The 16,493-nt window shown below is 33.5% G+C and overlaps 1 protein-coding gene across 1 annotated transcript; it reads left to right on the top strand.

Annotated features, from left to right (window-relative positions):
• Positions 1-12,017: 12,017 nt before the first annotated feature.
• On the top strand, positions 12,018-15,019 carry LOC104907113 (indole-3-acetic acid-amido synthetase GH3.6). Its single transcript, XM_010695997.4, has 3 exons — positions 12,018-12,575; positions 12,684-13,615; positions 14,089-15,019. Exons 1-3 carry the CDS (start codon positions 12,235-12,237, stop codon positions 14,682-14,684), a joined length of 1,869 nt encoding a protein of 622 aa, XP_010694299.1. The 5' UTR covers positions 12,018-12,234; the 3' UTR covers positions 14,685-15,019.
• The last annotated feature ends 1,474 nt before the right edge of the window (positions 15,020-16,493 follow it).

Below are 16,493 nucleotides of genomic sequence, written 5' to 3'. Positions count from 1 at the left end.
ATTGCGGGAAACCTGTTTGTTAGTGTAATACGAGACACCGCACCATTGTACAGGCACGCCTGATCTCGTGTCCATAGCTAGGGACTAGGGTCCTTACGTCGTGCAAGCAAGTGCACAATTTTCTTGTAACTAAGCCAAATGTACATAAACTCAATAACCATATCTAAGATCTTCAATGTACCAGATTGATTAATTTAAACGTATTCAAAGATACAACATTTATGTAGACTACAATTTAGGTTAGAAAACATCTTATATGATAAACTGAACATAGTGAAATACTTATCCAAATTAATATATAATCCTTTATTAAGATATTATATTGTAACCTTTTTTTCGTTTAATTTTAATCCTTTTGAAACATTAGCGAGAAAGGAAAAAGTGGATACGTTTTAACCATAAAGAATTACTTATTAATAAAAAAGGATTATACTTTGGATTTTCACATTATCGAAATTCCGTATATAGCAATGTAAAAACAGCGGAATATTTTTCAATTCTAATAAACCCTGTATTAAGATATCACATAATATGACAATTGTTTTTCTATAAACTTATATGATACCCTTTAAGAATTTAAAATTGGTTGCACAAGAGAAAATATGTTTACATTTTAATCAAAATTGATTAATTGTTGGTTAAAATAGATTACTGGATAGTGTTCTCACATTCTCATATAAGAATCCTCCTCATCATAACCCATCATTGTGCATTTAGATCTCCGAAAACAAAATTTAAGCTAAATTGTGCAAAAAAGTACTCACGCTTGTAGTAGTCAATATATATTAACTTCATTCGGAAGTACTTCCTCCGTGTTTTTATTCTTGCTACATAGAGAAAGTGGGGGTTTTTTAAGAAAGGTAGAGAGAGAAAGTAGGGGACCACCACTTTTTGAATAAAAAACCATTTGTTAAGGAAAAAGTATGAGTATTTTAAAAGAGAAGGTGGGGGACCACTAACTTTTTAATAGTATTTTAAGATTTTTATGGTGAAAAGATATCCATTTATGGTATGTAGCATCTATTATGACATTTCCATTTAAGGGAAATGTAGCATCTATAAAAAAACGGAGGAAGTACATGCAAAGAGTTGGTAACGGGAAAGTACATACAAAGAGTTGGTAATGGTGTAGTCAATTATTGGTTCAAAAGTTATGAAAAAAAGGATTGTGTCGTGATAATTTACCATACATTTGTCATGTGTCTCTCTCCATTAATCAGTTTATCTAATTTTATACTTCCTCTGTTTCAAAATAATTGTATCGTTTGCTTTTTTCAAGTTTGCCAAGACGCTTTTTTGAACATTAATATCTCTAATTACATATAAGTAAAAAATATTAAAAGTTGATATTTAAAATCCTCGTATTGAGACGAATTTAACAAAATCCTACTTGACTATGTTTTTTCTTATATGATGGTGAGAGAAGACTTGTCAAAGTTGATTTATTTTTAGTAATCTAATGCCAAATGATGCTACTATTTTGAAACGGATGAGCTACACCTAAAATAACATATATGACGGTTAGAGGTCCTCAATTCACAACCTTAACCATAAACATCGTCCAACTTATCCACTGATCAAAATTTATCTTACATGTTGTACTATAAAGAAATATATGTAATAAATAGCAATGTAATAAACGAAGGAAGATATAGACAAAGAATCAGAGGTGAAGAATTTAAAAAGAATCCATTTATCTATTTATGAGTATATGTTTAATTAGTGTCTTTTCTCATACGGTGATAACCGTTTATCTATGCAATAACATGACGTATCATCAGACTCAAAAGCTAGTGTAAAATAAAAAGTGTTAACTTTCACTTTGACATTATATATATTAAAAGGTTTACTAATGGATGTTAGCTAATATAATCAATAAAGTCTTGTATGGTTGTAGCAAAAACATGAAATAGAATCTGCCCTAAATAATTGCCATTCTTGACATTTTGAACCCCTTTTAAAAACTTAAACATAAGGATTTTATTGGAGCTAGCAAACATTTGTAGTGTTAACCATGAACCTTAGTTGTTGCACAGTAAAATATTTGCACCCCTTGAATATTCTGGTACGAACCAAGTAAGTGTTAGCCCAGTGGTGATGGGGACTGGCTTTGGTAGGATGAACTCGTGTTCGAATCCCCGCAACACCCTTGGGAGAGGAATGAAACCTAACCACCCCGAACTTGACCTCGATCCGGATGTAACCCGAAGGGTGAACCGGGTGCAAACACCAAAAATATTCTGGTACGAAGACTAAAGCTAGAAACATTAATTTGTAATCTTAAACCTGAAAAAAAAAAAAACAATCCCCGATAACGTTTAGATACGTCACTTAGGTATCATTTTGTTAATTTATAAAAGCTATTAGTGATACGTTGGTTATTAATTGGTTGAGGATGATATCCAAATCCTACGTCTAATTTATTTTTTTCTCGATCAGTATCTTTTGTGAATCTTAAAGATGTATGAAGGTAATAGGGTGACTTTAATTAGAAAGAAAATGAGGGTGTAGTACATTTTCTATTATCTGGGTATAATATGGAAAAGCGAAAGAAAAGGAAATAGGATGATTCATTTTCTTTTACTCACGCTTTCATCTCCTTAATACTATCCTTTTATACTCTAATTTTCATAATTGCTATTCAAACAAAGTATTTATAAAAGTCCACTTAATTGTTATGTGAAAATTTTAAAATTGTTTGGCTAGTGCGTCAAGTCAAAATTATGAAGCCAATTTATAGAAGGAAAAGAAAAGTAATGGTATTTCCACCTACAACTCCAAAGTCTTTATCAGTTGGTAGAAAAGGATTAAAAAGTTGTATAATTTTGTCTAAGAAAGTTGCCGTCAAAATGGCAGGATAACTAAACTTTGGTTATAAGAGTGTCTATTATGCTCAGAGACAATTAATAACAAGAGGGGCCCTTAGTTTTACCCCTTAAACTACGATTAACTATGTAATGCCTTTTCCTGGTAATTACGGCACGAACTCATATTTAGTAATATTCATTCATATAGCAATTATCAACTCTAGACTTTAGATGAAATTCTACTGTCTTAGTTTTATGTTCATACATATCTACTTTGCTTTTTGCTCTTGATATTAGTTACGATATAACTTTTCCACGGTTGAACCTATGTAACTAATTAATTTTTTTTGACATATCCACTATGTATTCCGGTTCGGAGGATTTTAGTGAAGTAAGTTTTTGTTCACTTACAATTTATTTCATTCATTATTGACTTTGGGTTAAACTTTAGTGAATTTATCTGATATAAAGTTAATTTAATGCATATATATGTATTATATTATGTCGTCGCATTATTATTATTATTATTATTATTATTATTATTATTATTATTATTATTATTATTATTATTATTATTATGTTTCTCATCCAGTTACATCCTATTGTTACACAAATGAGCGAATCAATGAGATAAAAAAATAAGTAGGCAAGATACTTTATTGATGATTGTATTGGTCAGTATGTATGAGGTTTTCAATTGCTTGGTATACTTAGGTTTACAACGAACTTAGTCTAACTTGTACCAATCAATGCATTTGTTTTAGATTAGATAATATTGGATGATATATATATACATATATATATATATATATATATATATATATATATATATATATATATATATATTTGGATGATATTTGTGTTGGATTTGATGATATTAATTTCTTGGTGAGTTTGGATGTTGGATGATGGATGATGTATGATGGATGTTAGTTGGTGGGGGGTATTTGTTGGATGATGGAGGTTGTAATTGGATGTTAGATGTGATTTTGTGAAGGTTATATTCCCAATTATGGGTCGTTTATCCAATTTACAAACGGAGCTCTAACAAATTTTATAGAGAAATGTCGTTGCCTAATACATATTGTTGCTGCTGTCAACATCCTGCATATTTTTTTAAAAAAAATCAAGTCTATTGTTGCGGTTCTGGGTGAAAACTGCAACAATAACGACCTCTTGCCATGGTTTCTCCCCAGAACGGCAACAATAGACTTGTATTTAAAAAAAAAAAAGAATAATTAAACATGTTGCTATAGGTTTTTAAGGAAATTGTCGCAATAGAACCTATTGATGCGTTTAAAAACCTCAAGAATAAACTTACTTATTGATATGCCCTTATTTGTGGCACGTCGAAATCCGTAGCAATACCCCTCTTAAAAATTGCAGCAATATTATAATATTATACTAGCGGCCTATATTGGAATAATTATAAGTTGAGAGTGAAAAATGGCGAAACTCCCATAGTTGAGACCGTTCCGGAATTCTTCTGAATTTTTCCTATTATTTAGTAACTTTTATTATGAATAAATGAGAAAAAATCATCACCATTAGAGTTTATTCTCTTGATATAAAAATATATTCCACAAAAATGTTCCATAAACCGATAGTCAAATCTATAAAAAAATTCATGCGTGTAGATAAATTTTGATAAGTACATATAAGTTAATACTCTCTCTGTCCCATAATATAGTGCCTACTTCATTTTTGGTCGGTCAAACTTTAAAATCTTTGACCGAATATTCTCATTTATATATATAAAAAAACATATTCATGTCTGATCTTGTTAGATTTATCTCAATGTCTAGTTTCATAATATCAACTTTTTATATTTTTTTATCAATACGAAATTGAAGATATTAAAGGTCAAAGTTACATCTTGAAGACCGTGTAAAAAAAAAACAAGCACTATATTATGGGACGGAGGGAGTATGTAACTAGCGAAGAGAACACGTCTTAATTCTTTTTATGTTTATACATAAACAACATGATTTTGTCTCTTTTTAAAATAACATGATTCGTTGAAAATATATCTTAATCTAATATGAGTAAATTCTTAAACTACATAAATGAGTAGGACTTTGCAAACAAGATATCTGTTATGAGATTATGTATATCCAAAACTTTTGGATATGATAAACTTTGATATTGAAATCCTTCTGGATCAATTGTATTATCGATTATTCAAATATCTCAAATTATAAATTCGGATTTCTAAAGATCTGATTAGCAAAATACGAGAATCTTTATAGTAAACCTGGGTGTACCATGCTCATGGTACACCCAAGGCTATTTTCGCCAAATGAGCAAAATGGGCAAATGAGCAAAATGAGCAAATGAGCAAAAATTAAGCAAACGGTTTTTTCATCATATACCCCTAACAAATTTTTTTTTTGCACCGTATACCCTTTCAACTTTCCAAATTCACCATATACCCCTCACTTTTTCAAAAAATACATTCACTTACCCTTAATGACTAACGGCGTTAAACTCCGTTAGTCATTAACCCTTAAACTCCCCTCTAATCCTAATTAACTAACTTAAATCTAACCCTAACACTAATCCTAACCTCTAATCTAGTATTCTAACCCTAAACACCCCTAACCCACCCTAACCCTAACCTTAACCTTAACCCTAACCCTAACCCTAACCCACCTTAACCCTAACCAGCCCTCTCCAGCGCCACCACCTAACCCCACCACCACTTGACCCCCACCAGCCCTCCCTAACGCCACCACCTGACCGCCACTAGGTCCCTCCCCCATAAACCCACCTCCCCCTCCCCCCCTCCCTCTCCCCTATCCCTACGCACAAAACACACACTCTCTCTCCTCTGTTTTTCGCCGGAAAAACGCACACTCTCTCTCCTTTGTTTCACCGGTCAGTTTTTCGAAGGGGAGGGTCTCGCCTCTCTCTCCTCTGCTTCGCCGGTCTGTTTTTTGAAGGGGAGGATGTCGCCTCTTTTTCCTCTGTTTCGCCGGTCTGTTTTTCGAAGGGAGGGGTCTCGCCTCTCTCTCCTCTGATTCGCCGATATGTTTTTCTAAGGGGCAGGGTCTCGCCGGTTCTTTGTTCGAAGGGTAGGGGGGTCTCGCCGGTTCTTTGTTCGAAGGGGATGGAGGGTCTCGTCGGTTCTTTGTTCGAAGGGGAGGGGGGTTCTCACCGGTCCTTTGTTCGAAGGGGAGGGGGGGTGTGGGAAGGGTGGTGGAAAGGGGGGATGCAGGTTGGGGGTGTGGGAAGGGGCAGGCTGGGCGTTTTGGGGAGGGGGATGTGCGGCAGCCTGGGGAGTGGGGAGAGGGAGGTACGACAGGTAGGCTGGTGGTGAGGTCAGGTGGTGGTGGCGCTAGGGAGGGTCAGGTGGTGGCGCTAGGGATGGTCAGGTGGTGGGTGAGGTGGTGGCACTGGTTAGGGTTAGGGTGGGTTAAGGTTAGGGGGTGGTGGGTCATGCATGGGATGGGGGTGGGGTGGTGGGATGAGGGTGGGTATGGGTTATTAGGTTTTGGTTAGTTAGGTTTAGGGTTGAAGGTTACTATTAGGATTTAGGGTAGTTAATTAGGATTAAAGAGGAAATTAGGGGTTAATGACTAACAAAAGTTTAACACCGTTAGTCAAAAGGGCAAGTTGATGTATTTTTCGAAAAGTGAGGGGTATATGGTGAATTTGAAAAGTTGAAAGGGTGTACGGTGCAAAAAAAAAATCAGGGGTATATGGTGAAAAAACTGTTAAGCAAATGATCAAATGAGCAAATGGGTAAAATGAGCAGATGAGCAAGTGTTTCTACTCATTTAAGAAAATGAGCAAACTTGGTGCAAATGAGTAGTTACGAAAACGAACTAATTACAGGTGACCAAAAAAGAAAATGAAGAAAGAGATGAAATGAATAGAAAAAAAAAAAAAAACTAGAGCAAGTATAAGATTTGACTAAGCAGCAATAATCATCCAACACAAATTATGTAAATGAGCACATAATCTTTAATCATTCTAAATAAGCATAGATGCTTGACTCATTTGAACATTAGAATTCAAAATTATTGCAGAATACATTTGATCATTTCTACAATGATAATTCAAAATCAGCACCCATAATTCTGTTCATGTCCTAGTCATATTAAACAACCAAAAACATCTGGTTTATGCAATACGAATAACTGAGGGGAAATGAGAAAAACAACAACTATAAAACAAATAAGCAAAAACATAATCAGATCTGGGTCGTGGGTCTTCATCATCGTCGTGGATGGGTTGTGGGTCTCTTCAGTTGCCTCATCATCATCATCTCGAGTCCGCGTCATCATCATCTCATCATTCATCTCGCGAATTTCAGATCTCCATTGTTGTGTTTGGAAGGTTTGGAAGGAGGAGAGAGAAAAGAATTGAAAATCAGATTTTTCTGGTGAGCAAGAATTGAGAGAAATGAGCAAGAAAGAAGAATTGGATTCAGATTTTTGCTTTTTGCTTTTTGTCATTTATTGCCCCGAAATTACCAGCGTACCCCTCAACTTGCAATCAATTACAGAAATACCCCTGGGTGTACCATGAGCATGGTACACCCGGGTGTACCATGAGTGAACTCGCAAAATACGATCAAGTTCCTTCTTTAAAATGAAAAGTTGAGCGAAATTGTACCTAATTACTTCTTTTTTTATTAGGAAAGATAATTGGTTCGGATCAACCCTTGCTACATTGCTAACTTGCAGCGCACAACAGCTCAGAGACTGGGTATAAGGCTAAACAATTCAAAGTGAATGCCCCAACATATTGTTGGGATGAGGAGTATAACCCGTGGCAATGCCCTAAAATTCTGGATGGTACTCCATTGGGCTACCACCTCTACCCCTTATACCCAATTACTTGATCAGTACTTTTCATGCATGCTTTATAAGGTAGTATCGTCCTTTTTTCCTTGCCTAAGTTAGACATTTTAGAAGCATGTTTCTTTTTTCATCCCATTTTACCCTTATTTTGTATAAATTCTACTATCATCCTAGCTCCATATATCTCACCCAAATATCTAAGCCTTAGTTATGCCAAGCCAAGTAAAGATCAAGGAAGAAAAAAGTAAGAGATATCAAGGACCAAATAAGAAAAATAAAGAACAAAGAAAAATAAAAAAGGAAAACTTTGCATCACAACATAGCTAGCAGGAGTGATCATACTACATCATGTTATCTGTTTAGGTAATGAGCTACAAAGACGATGCAAATTTTGCAATGATTGTTCTCAAGTTATTGTTATTTGTACTTTATATATTGCAGTGCGTTAAGACTTCTTAAATTAATGCCTTATGGTTTATGTCACATCGTGATTGTCCCACATTGATAAAAGACGGAAATAAACACGTTCACCTACTGTTTAAGTTTAAGGGGCCGGGTTACTCCTCTTGTATAGTTTTCATATTGAACTTTCTTTGGTCTTGTGTAGTGGATTTTTCTCTGTCCTCATTGTCAATGTGCCCCAAGCCTAATTACAAACTTTAACATGGCACCAGAGGTTTCAAGGCAATGTTAATTATTTTTTCTAAATGAATTATTTAGAGTAGTTAACATAAATCTTTAGTTTGGCTACTCACGGAATTTGAATTCGAATCTAGCTTAAATCTCTTAGTAATTCTTGACATAATTTATCAGACTACCAAGTTAGAAGTGATGGTTGGTCCTTTTAGCATCATTCTTGATGTATGTTGTGATTGATTAATCTTCAGTGAGAGAAAAGGAAGCTAATTCACTATCAAGCTAGGTTTTAGTAACCATAAAGAATTGTTTAAATAATCGATCATTAAGGAAAATATTATTAGTAGTTGAGTTATTCTAACCATCAACTGCATTACTATTAAGATAATTGAATATCAACTATTCATTAATTATTTAGTAGTTAACATAATATTGCTTCATTCCAACAACTTATTTACTCCTCTTGGATTAGATCTTTACCTGCCCGATGACTAAATTTGAGATCCAAATTAGGTATTTATTCTTTTCTGAAGCATTTAGGTCCCCGAAAACCTGTATTTTGCTAGAAAATCTATTCATATTATCCTTCTCTTTTTCTTGAAGAGTATATTTTCCTTCTCTATTTTATATGATATAATGACTCTGAAATCTTTCAATTAATATCTATTAAAAGACCACGTAAAAAATGATTCTGAAAACTTGACTTTGGTATTTTGTCGAAATATAATGACATATAGTATGAATTTAATTTAGTTTGGAAGAGTTATCTTTGCCGGTCTATCTTGGAAAAGTTCAAGATAATGATTAATCATATCATATAAAATATTAAAATGTTTAAAGGTTTAGTTATGAAAAAACAATAAATTTTGTTTATATATATAAGATATATGTTTTAGTGTAACTACAACTGTGAGGTGAAAAAGTTAATGGAATGACGTTTATATTATGAATTTAGTTGATAATAATAAAAAAATCTATTATTTAAAAGCGTTAAATCAACCATTTAGATAGGGTCTTTTACAAAAGTTAGAGTTAAATATATGGGTGATGAGCCATCTAGTTCAGGTATATATATGTCTAGTCATCCATAAGTCATTATATATATATATGGGAATGATCCGTTGAAAACAGCTCTTAATGTGAAAACTGAAAACAAAATAACTTTTAACCCCTTCAGTGTAACTTTTAACACTTTTAGGGTAACTTTTGTCAGTTTTGGGGTAACTTTATTATATTAAGGATAGTTCTATATATTTCAAGGGTAACTTTATTTATTATAAGAGTAACTATTACCACTTTTAAGGTAACTTTTACCATTTTTAGGACAACTTTTTAGATTTTAAGGGTAACTTATTTTAACTTTGATTATAGTTAAAACTATGTAGGATTCGAACCTACATCATTGTGTCTTACACAATGTTTTGCCAATTGGGCTAATAGGTTGTATGAATTTCGCCAAATATATGTTAGTGAGAGGGGTGTAACAAATAGCTTTAAAACAACAACTAATAACAATACTTTGGCAACTAATAACAATACTTTGTATGAATTTCGCCAAATATATGTTAGTGAGAGGGGGGTAACAAATAGCCTTAAAACAGCAACTAATAACAATACTTTGGAAACTAATAAAAACTTGATATAGGGTAACTTTTAAGTTTTCAACAAATCTACACCAAAATCCACCAAAAATTCACAAGTCAAAAATCAAATCACCGACAACAATCACGTAATTTAACAATTACAATTAGAAGATTAGAAGAGTATGCTTTATTTTCAATATTCGAGCTATTGAAAAGTAAATAACATTTAACAAGAATAAAAGAAAAATCAAGACGAATGAATGTTAATAGCCTAAAAAAAGCATCTAATATGAATCCAAAATTGAGCAATCCAATAAAAATCCATAAGAATAGTTAAATCTAATAAATTGATTAATTGTTGAAAAGTAAAAGAGTAAATTACCAAGAAGATGAGACAGCAAGAGAGTGAAAGAGGGGAGAGATTGAAAGCCAACTATACAGCGGCGGGTGCAACAGCGAGTTAGCCGGCACATCGAGGATTAGGTGAAGGTCAATGTCCAAACTCCAAACACAAGTTTCGTAAATTTCATTCTTCGTTCAAATTCGATCTGTTCTAATCGAATCTAGTAATTGTTTAACAACCGATCGAATTTGAACGAAAAATGAAGATCTCTTCGCAATTTCGATCTAAAATTACTAGATTCAAAAATTCAGTTGAAGATTTGATAATGATGACCAAAATGAGCTCAAAATTATCAGAAAATTAACAATTACTCATCAAATCACATAACTCTCAGACCAGATTATAGAGAAATTTAAAATTATTCAACCTCAATCAATAATCAAAATAGATATAATTCTTCGTTTGCGAAGAGTACGGAGTTTGGAGGTGCAAGAAAGGTGAATCCAGGGCGGCCGACACCATTGTTGACGCCATTGAGTTATATTTGTGAGAAAGGATTTGAATGGAGAGGTCAGAGACTGCGATGGAGTTACCGAAGAGGTCGAAGCCGTTAGCTTGGAGAACGAAAATGGCGGATTCGAGATTACAGAGAGATAGGTCTGTTATGGAAGTTGAGATGAGGAGAGAGAAAATCGTCGGTGAGAGGTAGAGATGAGGGGTAAGAGAGAGAAAGTCATGTGCTTCTAGTAGTTCTAGATGACCAAGCTACGGGAGAATGAAACGTAATTGACGGTTAATAAAACTAAGCGAAATCGGACGATCAAGATTGGATGTTTTGAGTTTTCAGCCTAAGAGTGGTTTTCACAAGATCCACTTCCATATATATATATATATATATATATATATATATATATATAATATATATATATATATATACACACACATATATGGTTCAGTTTTAATGAGAATTCTTTTATGGTGAGAACCACTCAAAATGAGCGAAAAACAGATATAATTTTTTTTAGCAAAAGCATAAAACGAGTAGAAAACATTTAATGAGCAAAAACTTTATATGAGAAAAACGTAAAATTATCATAAAGAAGTTAAAATGAGAAAAAAAAAACGTAAAATAAACTAAAACGTTGTGTAATGAGCATAAAAATGTTAAACGAACAAGAATATAAAAAAAAAAAACATAAAATAAGCAAAACAATGAGCTTCAAAAATTGCCACGTATTCAACCACTTTATTAAAAAATGACCAAAATTAACATTGTAGTTGAATTTATATAATTTGATTTCGACCTAGATAAATATTTATTTAGTTTTGAAGATTGGTGTAGTTAAAATCTTAAGAAAATCATGGTGTATATTAGTTTTTATGGTCTATTGTCAATATCATTAGTTTACATGGTTTATTGACCATATAATACATATATATACAATGTTAATTTTGGTCGTTATTTAGATAAAGTAATTGAAAACAGTACATGGCAATTTTAACAGATACTCCATATCTTTTCACACAATAGATTTTGTTAGGTCAACTCTTCCTTAATTGCAGGGTACAAAAATGAAGATTATAATCGAGTTGGAAATTTAATCCAATAAACATACATATTTTGCCTCTAAGAGTGGTTGTGGTTTTGACCTTAGCTAAGATAGCATGGAACATCCATGTGTTGGTCGGTCAAGCAAGCTAGCTAACGTTAATTGTTAACAAATGAAAAACCAAAAAAATGATAAGTAATCAAATCCTCATACAAATTGACAACTCTACCCACCAATTTATAAATTTATATATTTTTTGTAAGAATATTTTATTTATAGCAAATTTGAACCCTGAGTTGGAGCAAAAGCCAACCCCCTTTCCCCTTTGTTTCTTCTATAAAAACCCACATACCCTTTCTTTCATTTACACCCCACACTCCCATAACCAACAACAAACATCTCCTCTGCATCATCAAATCTCTACTTTTATTATTTTCTTCTTCCAATTCTTTTTCTTTTTCTCTCAAAAAAAAGAAAAAAAAGAAAAAAAAGAAGAAAGAAACAACTATGCCTGAAGCTCCAAAAGAAACATATGATCAGCAGAAAAAAACCATGGAAGAATACAACAATATGTATGAAAAGAACAAAAAATCTCTAGAGTTCATAGAAGAAGTAACAGAAAATGCTGATCATGTCCAAAAAAGAGTTCTCTTTGAAATCTTAACTCGAAACTCGAACGTTGAGTACCTTCAAAGGCATGGCCTTAATGGTGCTACTGATAGAGATACCTTCAAAAAACTTATCCCTGTTATCAAATATGAAGATATTCAATCTGATATTACTCGCATCGCCAATGGTGATAAATCCCCCATTCTTTGCTCTCATCCTATCTCCGAGTTTCTTACCAGGTAACTTTTGTCTTTCTTCTTCTATATGTAATATGTTTGAATCATTTGGTAATACATATAATATATCATAGTATGTAATAATAATGAGTTTGATTTTAATCTTTGTAGTTCTGGAACTTCTGGAGGAGAAAGAAAATTGATGCCAACAATTGAAGAAGAGTTAGACAGAAGGTGCATGCTATACAGCTTACTAATGCCAGTAATGAGTCAATTTGTACCTGGCCTAGATAAAGGCAAAGGGATGTATTTTTTGTTCGTAAAATCCGAAGCAAAAACCCCAGGTGGGCTTTTTGCTAGACCTGTTTTAACCAGCTATTATAAGAGTTCACATTTTCAGAACCGACCTTTTGACTCATACACCAACTACACTAGCCCAAATGAGACCATCCTTTGCTCTGACTCATACCAATCTATGTACTCTCAAATGCTCTGTGGCCTTTGTCAAAACAACGAGGTTCTTCGGGTCGGGGCGGTTTTTGCTTCCGGGTTTATCCGGGCTATAAAGTTTCTAGAGAAGCATTGGACTCTTTTAGCCCATGATATCCGTGTTGGGTCCTTAAACCCGGAAATCACTGACCCAATAGTCCGTGATGCAGTTATGCAGATCCTTAAACCTGACCCAAAATTAGCGGATTTTATTGAGTTAGAATGTAGCAAAGAGTCGTGGCAAGGGATTATTACACGTCTATGGCCTAACACAAAATATGTTGATGTTATAGTAACAGGGACCATGGCACAATATATCCCTACCCTTGATTATTATAGTAATGGTTTACCACTTGTTTGCACTATGTATGCCTCTTCAGAGTGCTATTTTGGTGTCAATCTTAACCCACTCTGCAAGCCAAGCGAAGTTTCTTATACCCTTATTCCTTCTATGGGTTACTTCGAATTCTTACCTGTTCAACGCAACGTTAATGGTGTTACCAATTCCATCTCTATGCCTAAATCTCTCACCGAAAAGGAGCAACAACAACTCGTCGAGCTAACTGATGTTAAGCTCGGACATGAGTACGAGCTCGTCATCACCACTTACGCCGGTATGATTTTCTTCCTCCTCTTCTTTTCTTGATTATGGAAATCAATTGACATTACTCTTTAATTGGAGAAATTAATTAAACCCACAAAAAAAACATAATTAGGCTGTTAATATGGTTTTTTTTTTTCCACCTTTACAAAATATCAATTTTAGTAGTGGTGCCACTTGATTGAAAGTTGAAACTACCCCAATTAATGTACTAAATATAGTTGCGGATCTTAAGAATTTTTAAGATGAAAAGAATTTCACTTTTACTTAGCTTTATGTAATGTTAGTTTATGGATGATATTAATAATGATATAGCATATAGGTAATGCAAAAGTATATATGTATATTTGCTTTAGTTATCTTATTTAATGTGACTGTTGATGATTGGGCCATATAGGTCCGGGGCATATGTGATATGTCCAAAAATGTTTGTTACAGTTTAGTTTTAGGATGGAATCTCACTCGAACTTTGTACTTTATGTACAGGACTGTACAGATACAGGGTAGGCGACGTGCTAAGGGTGGCAGGGTTTAAGAACAAGGCACCACAATTCAACTTCGTGTGCCGGAAAAACGTGGTCTTAAGCATAGACTCCGACAAGACTGATGAAGTTGAGCTACAAAATGCGGTAAAGAATGCAGTAACACATTTACAGCCATTTGACGCCACCTTGCTAGAGTACACAAGCTACGCTGATCTCTCAACCATACCAGGCCACTATGTGCTCTTCTGGGAGTTGAGCCGCAACGGGTGCACAACGGTGCCGCCGTCGGTTTTTGAGGACTGCTGTCTAGCCATTGAGGAGTCTCTTAACAGTGTGTATAGGCAAGGAAGAGTTTCAGATAAGTCAATTGGACCTTTGGAGATTAAGGTAGTAGAAAGTGGTACATTTGATAAGTTAATGGATTATGCTATTAGTTTAGGGGCGTCTATTAATCAGTATAAAACTCCTAGGTGTGTGAAATTTGCACCCATTGTGGAGTTGTTGAACTCAAGAGTGGTGTCAACTTACTTAAGTCCTAAGTGTCCTAAATGGGTTCCTGGTCACAAACAGTGGTGTAATGGTAATGAGGAGAGATGAGATTGAGATTCAGACAGAGATAATCACTGATTAATGTAAGGAGGATTGATTAAAGATTAGAATCACAAGATTTTGTGATCATTTTGGGGGTGATTTTAAACAGATGAAGAAAAGAAAGGAAAGGGGGAGAAGGGAGATCAAGTATATCAAGTCTAATGTTAGTTTTTCTTTTTTCTACTTTTTTCCTTTTTTTTTTTCTTCTTTTTGATAATTATGTATGAATTATTGTAGCCCTTGTTTAAGAGCAATGCCTAGGAACTCTGAAAATTTTAGGCTTCCTTTTGTACAAAATTAAAATAGTTTTTTTCTTTTTTATGGAAAAAATTTCAGTTGAATTGTGTATTGTGTTATTCATGACTGCAACATTTCTCTACTTATTAAAAGAAAGTAGCTATTTGATAACGAAATATATCCAACTACGTATTCTTATGAATTTCAGTTTTAGAAGAAAGCTTTTCTTGTAGACTTTAAACATCTAAGTTCTCTTGTTTCCTCACTCCTTTTTGTTCTCTATGGTCTTCTTATTTAATGGTTGGTATTCAATGACCTTTACTTTGTATTTGCCATTACGTAGGTTTTTGGGGGAATTTTTGCTCATATTAGATGGTCTGTAACTCAGTATGGTGTAGATTAATTAAGATAATTAAGGTTAATTTAACTATCCCATATTTGTGAATATCTTGGTTCTCTACCTATCTTGACTGGAATCAACTTTGAATGAAGAGAAGAATTACCACATATTAAGTCCTAAAAAAAGTTGATATTTGAGGTTTAATGTTTAGGAAAAGTGTAACTTGACATTATTTTTAAATAAAATATTCAACAAATATCATAAAATTTCATGACATCTACTAATGTTTTGATATGAAAGGTGTAATTTCTCACACACACACAATAGTGGACATATTATTATTATGGACCAAACTTTAGTGATATAAACTTTAAAAGAAGCATGCTTTTTAGATGACATACAAAGAAGTTATTGTACTTGTTTGATATGAAAACTTGCATGTGGATGACAACGTCTAAAAGAAGAAGACCAACATGTATGTAACTCTAATACGTTATCTTTTATAAAGAAAAAAGCTAATACATTATCTTTCATATTACTAGTTCCTATTGTCAATCATTTATAAGATGGAATTTATTTAAGTTTATTAATATATCAAACATTATTTATCTATATATTTATTTATTTATTTATTTATTTATTTATTTATTATGGGAAACAGTGTGTGTTCCCTACATAAATCCAGCCAGAAAATCTGCTCACTGAACTCTCATGGGCCACTTCCTAAAACGGCAAAATCAAGCTGCCTTCCTTAGAACTTCTTATTCTTTTTTTCCCCTCTCCTTTTTTTTTAATTAATCTAAAACTTGCGTTTCCAGTTTCTTAAAGAAGAACAACTTTTATGCATCATCAATTTAGCTCTTTACTTTACTCATATTGCTACTGAATCTAAGCCATCGGTTTAAGTCCCCTTTTTAGCGAATATAATATCTCATTATCGCATAAAAAGTTGTCAAAGGGCCTAGTCATCTGTCACACCATAAACTAGTGCTTTAAATCTAGTTTGTCTATAATCTTGGTAAAAGCAAAATATCAATATTGCAGGGTGGAAGGAGGGGAGTTTAGGACTTGTTGGACCTCTGAGTAAGTAACTGTTATAACGGATGTGAGTAAAACAAATAATGAATGCAAAAAACAATAAAAACGACAACAGATTTACGTGGTTCACCAATTTGGCTAGATCCACGGCAGAGAGGGAGAGAATATTTTATTATGCGAGGAAAACCAGATTACAGAGA

Source organism: Beta vulgaris, chromosome 4 (assembly GCF_026745355.1).
Source record: "Beta vulgaris subsp. vulgaris cultivar EL10 chromosome 4, EL10.2, whole genome shotgun sequence".
In the NCBI taxonomy this organism is placed as follows: domain Eukaryota; kingdom Viridiplantae; phylum Streptophyta; class Magnoliopsida; order Caryophyllales; family Amaranthaceae; genus Beta; species Beta vulgaris.
Note: the sequence above shows the minus strand (reverse complement) of the source record. Positions and strands in the feature narration are given on the sequence as shown.

What these genes read in the sequence shown, in the direction of transcription:
- LOC104907113 (XM_010695997.4), top strand. Translation starts at nt 12,235, where the DNA reads ATGCCTGAAGCTCCAAAAGAAACATATGATCAGCAGAAAAAAACCATG. An exon ending in ATCTCCGAGTTTCTTACCAG is followed by an intron (nt 12,576 to 12,683) that starts GTAACTTTTGTC and finishes TAATCTTTGTAG; the next exon opens with TTCTGGAACTTCTGGAGGAG. An exon ending in CGTCATCACCACTTACGCCG is followed by an intron (nt 13,616 to 14,088) that starts GTATGATTTTCT and finishes CTTTATGTACAG; the next exon opens with GACTGTACAGATACAGGGTA.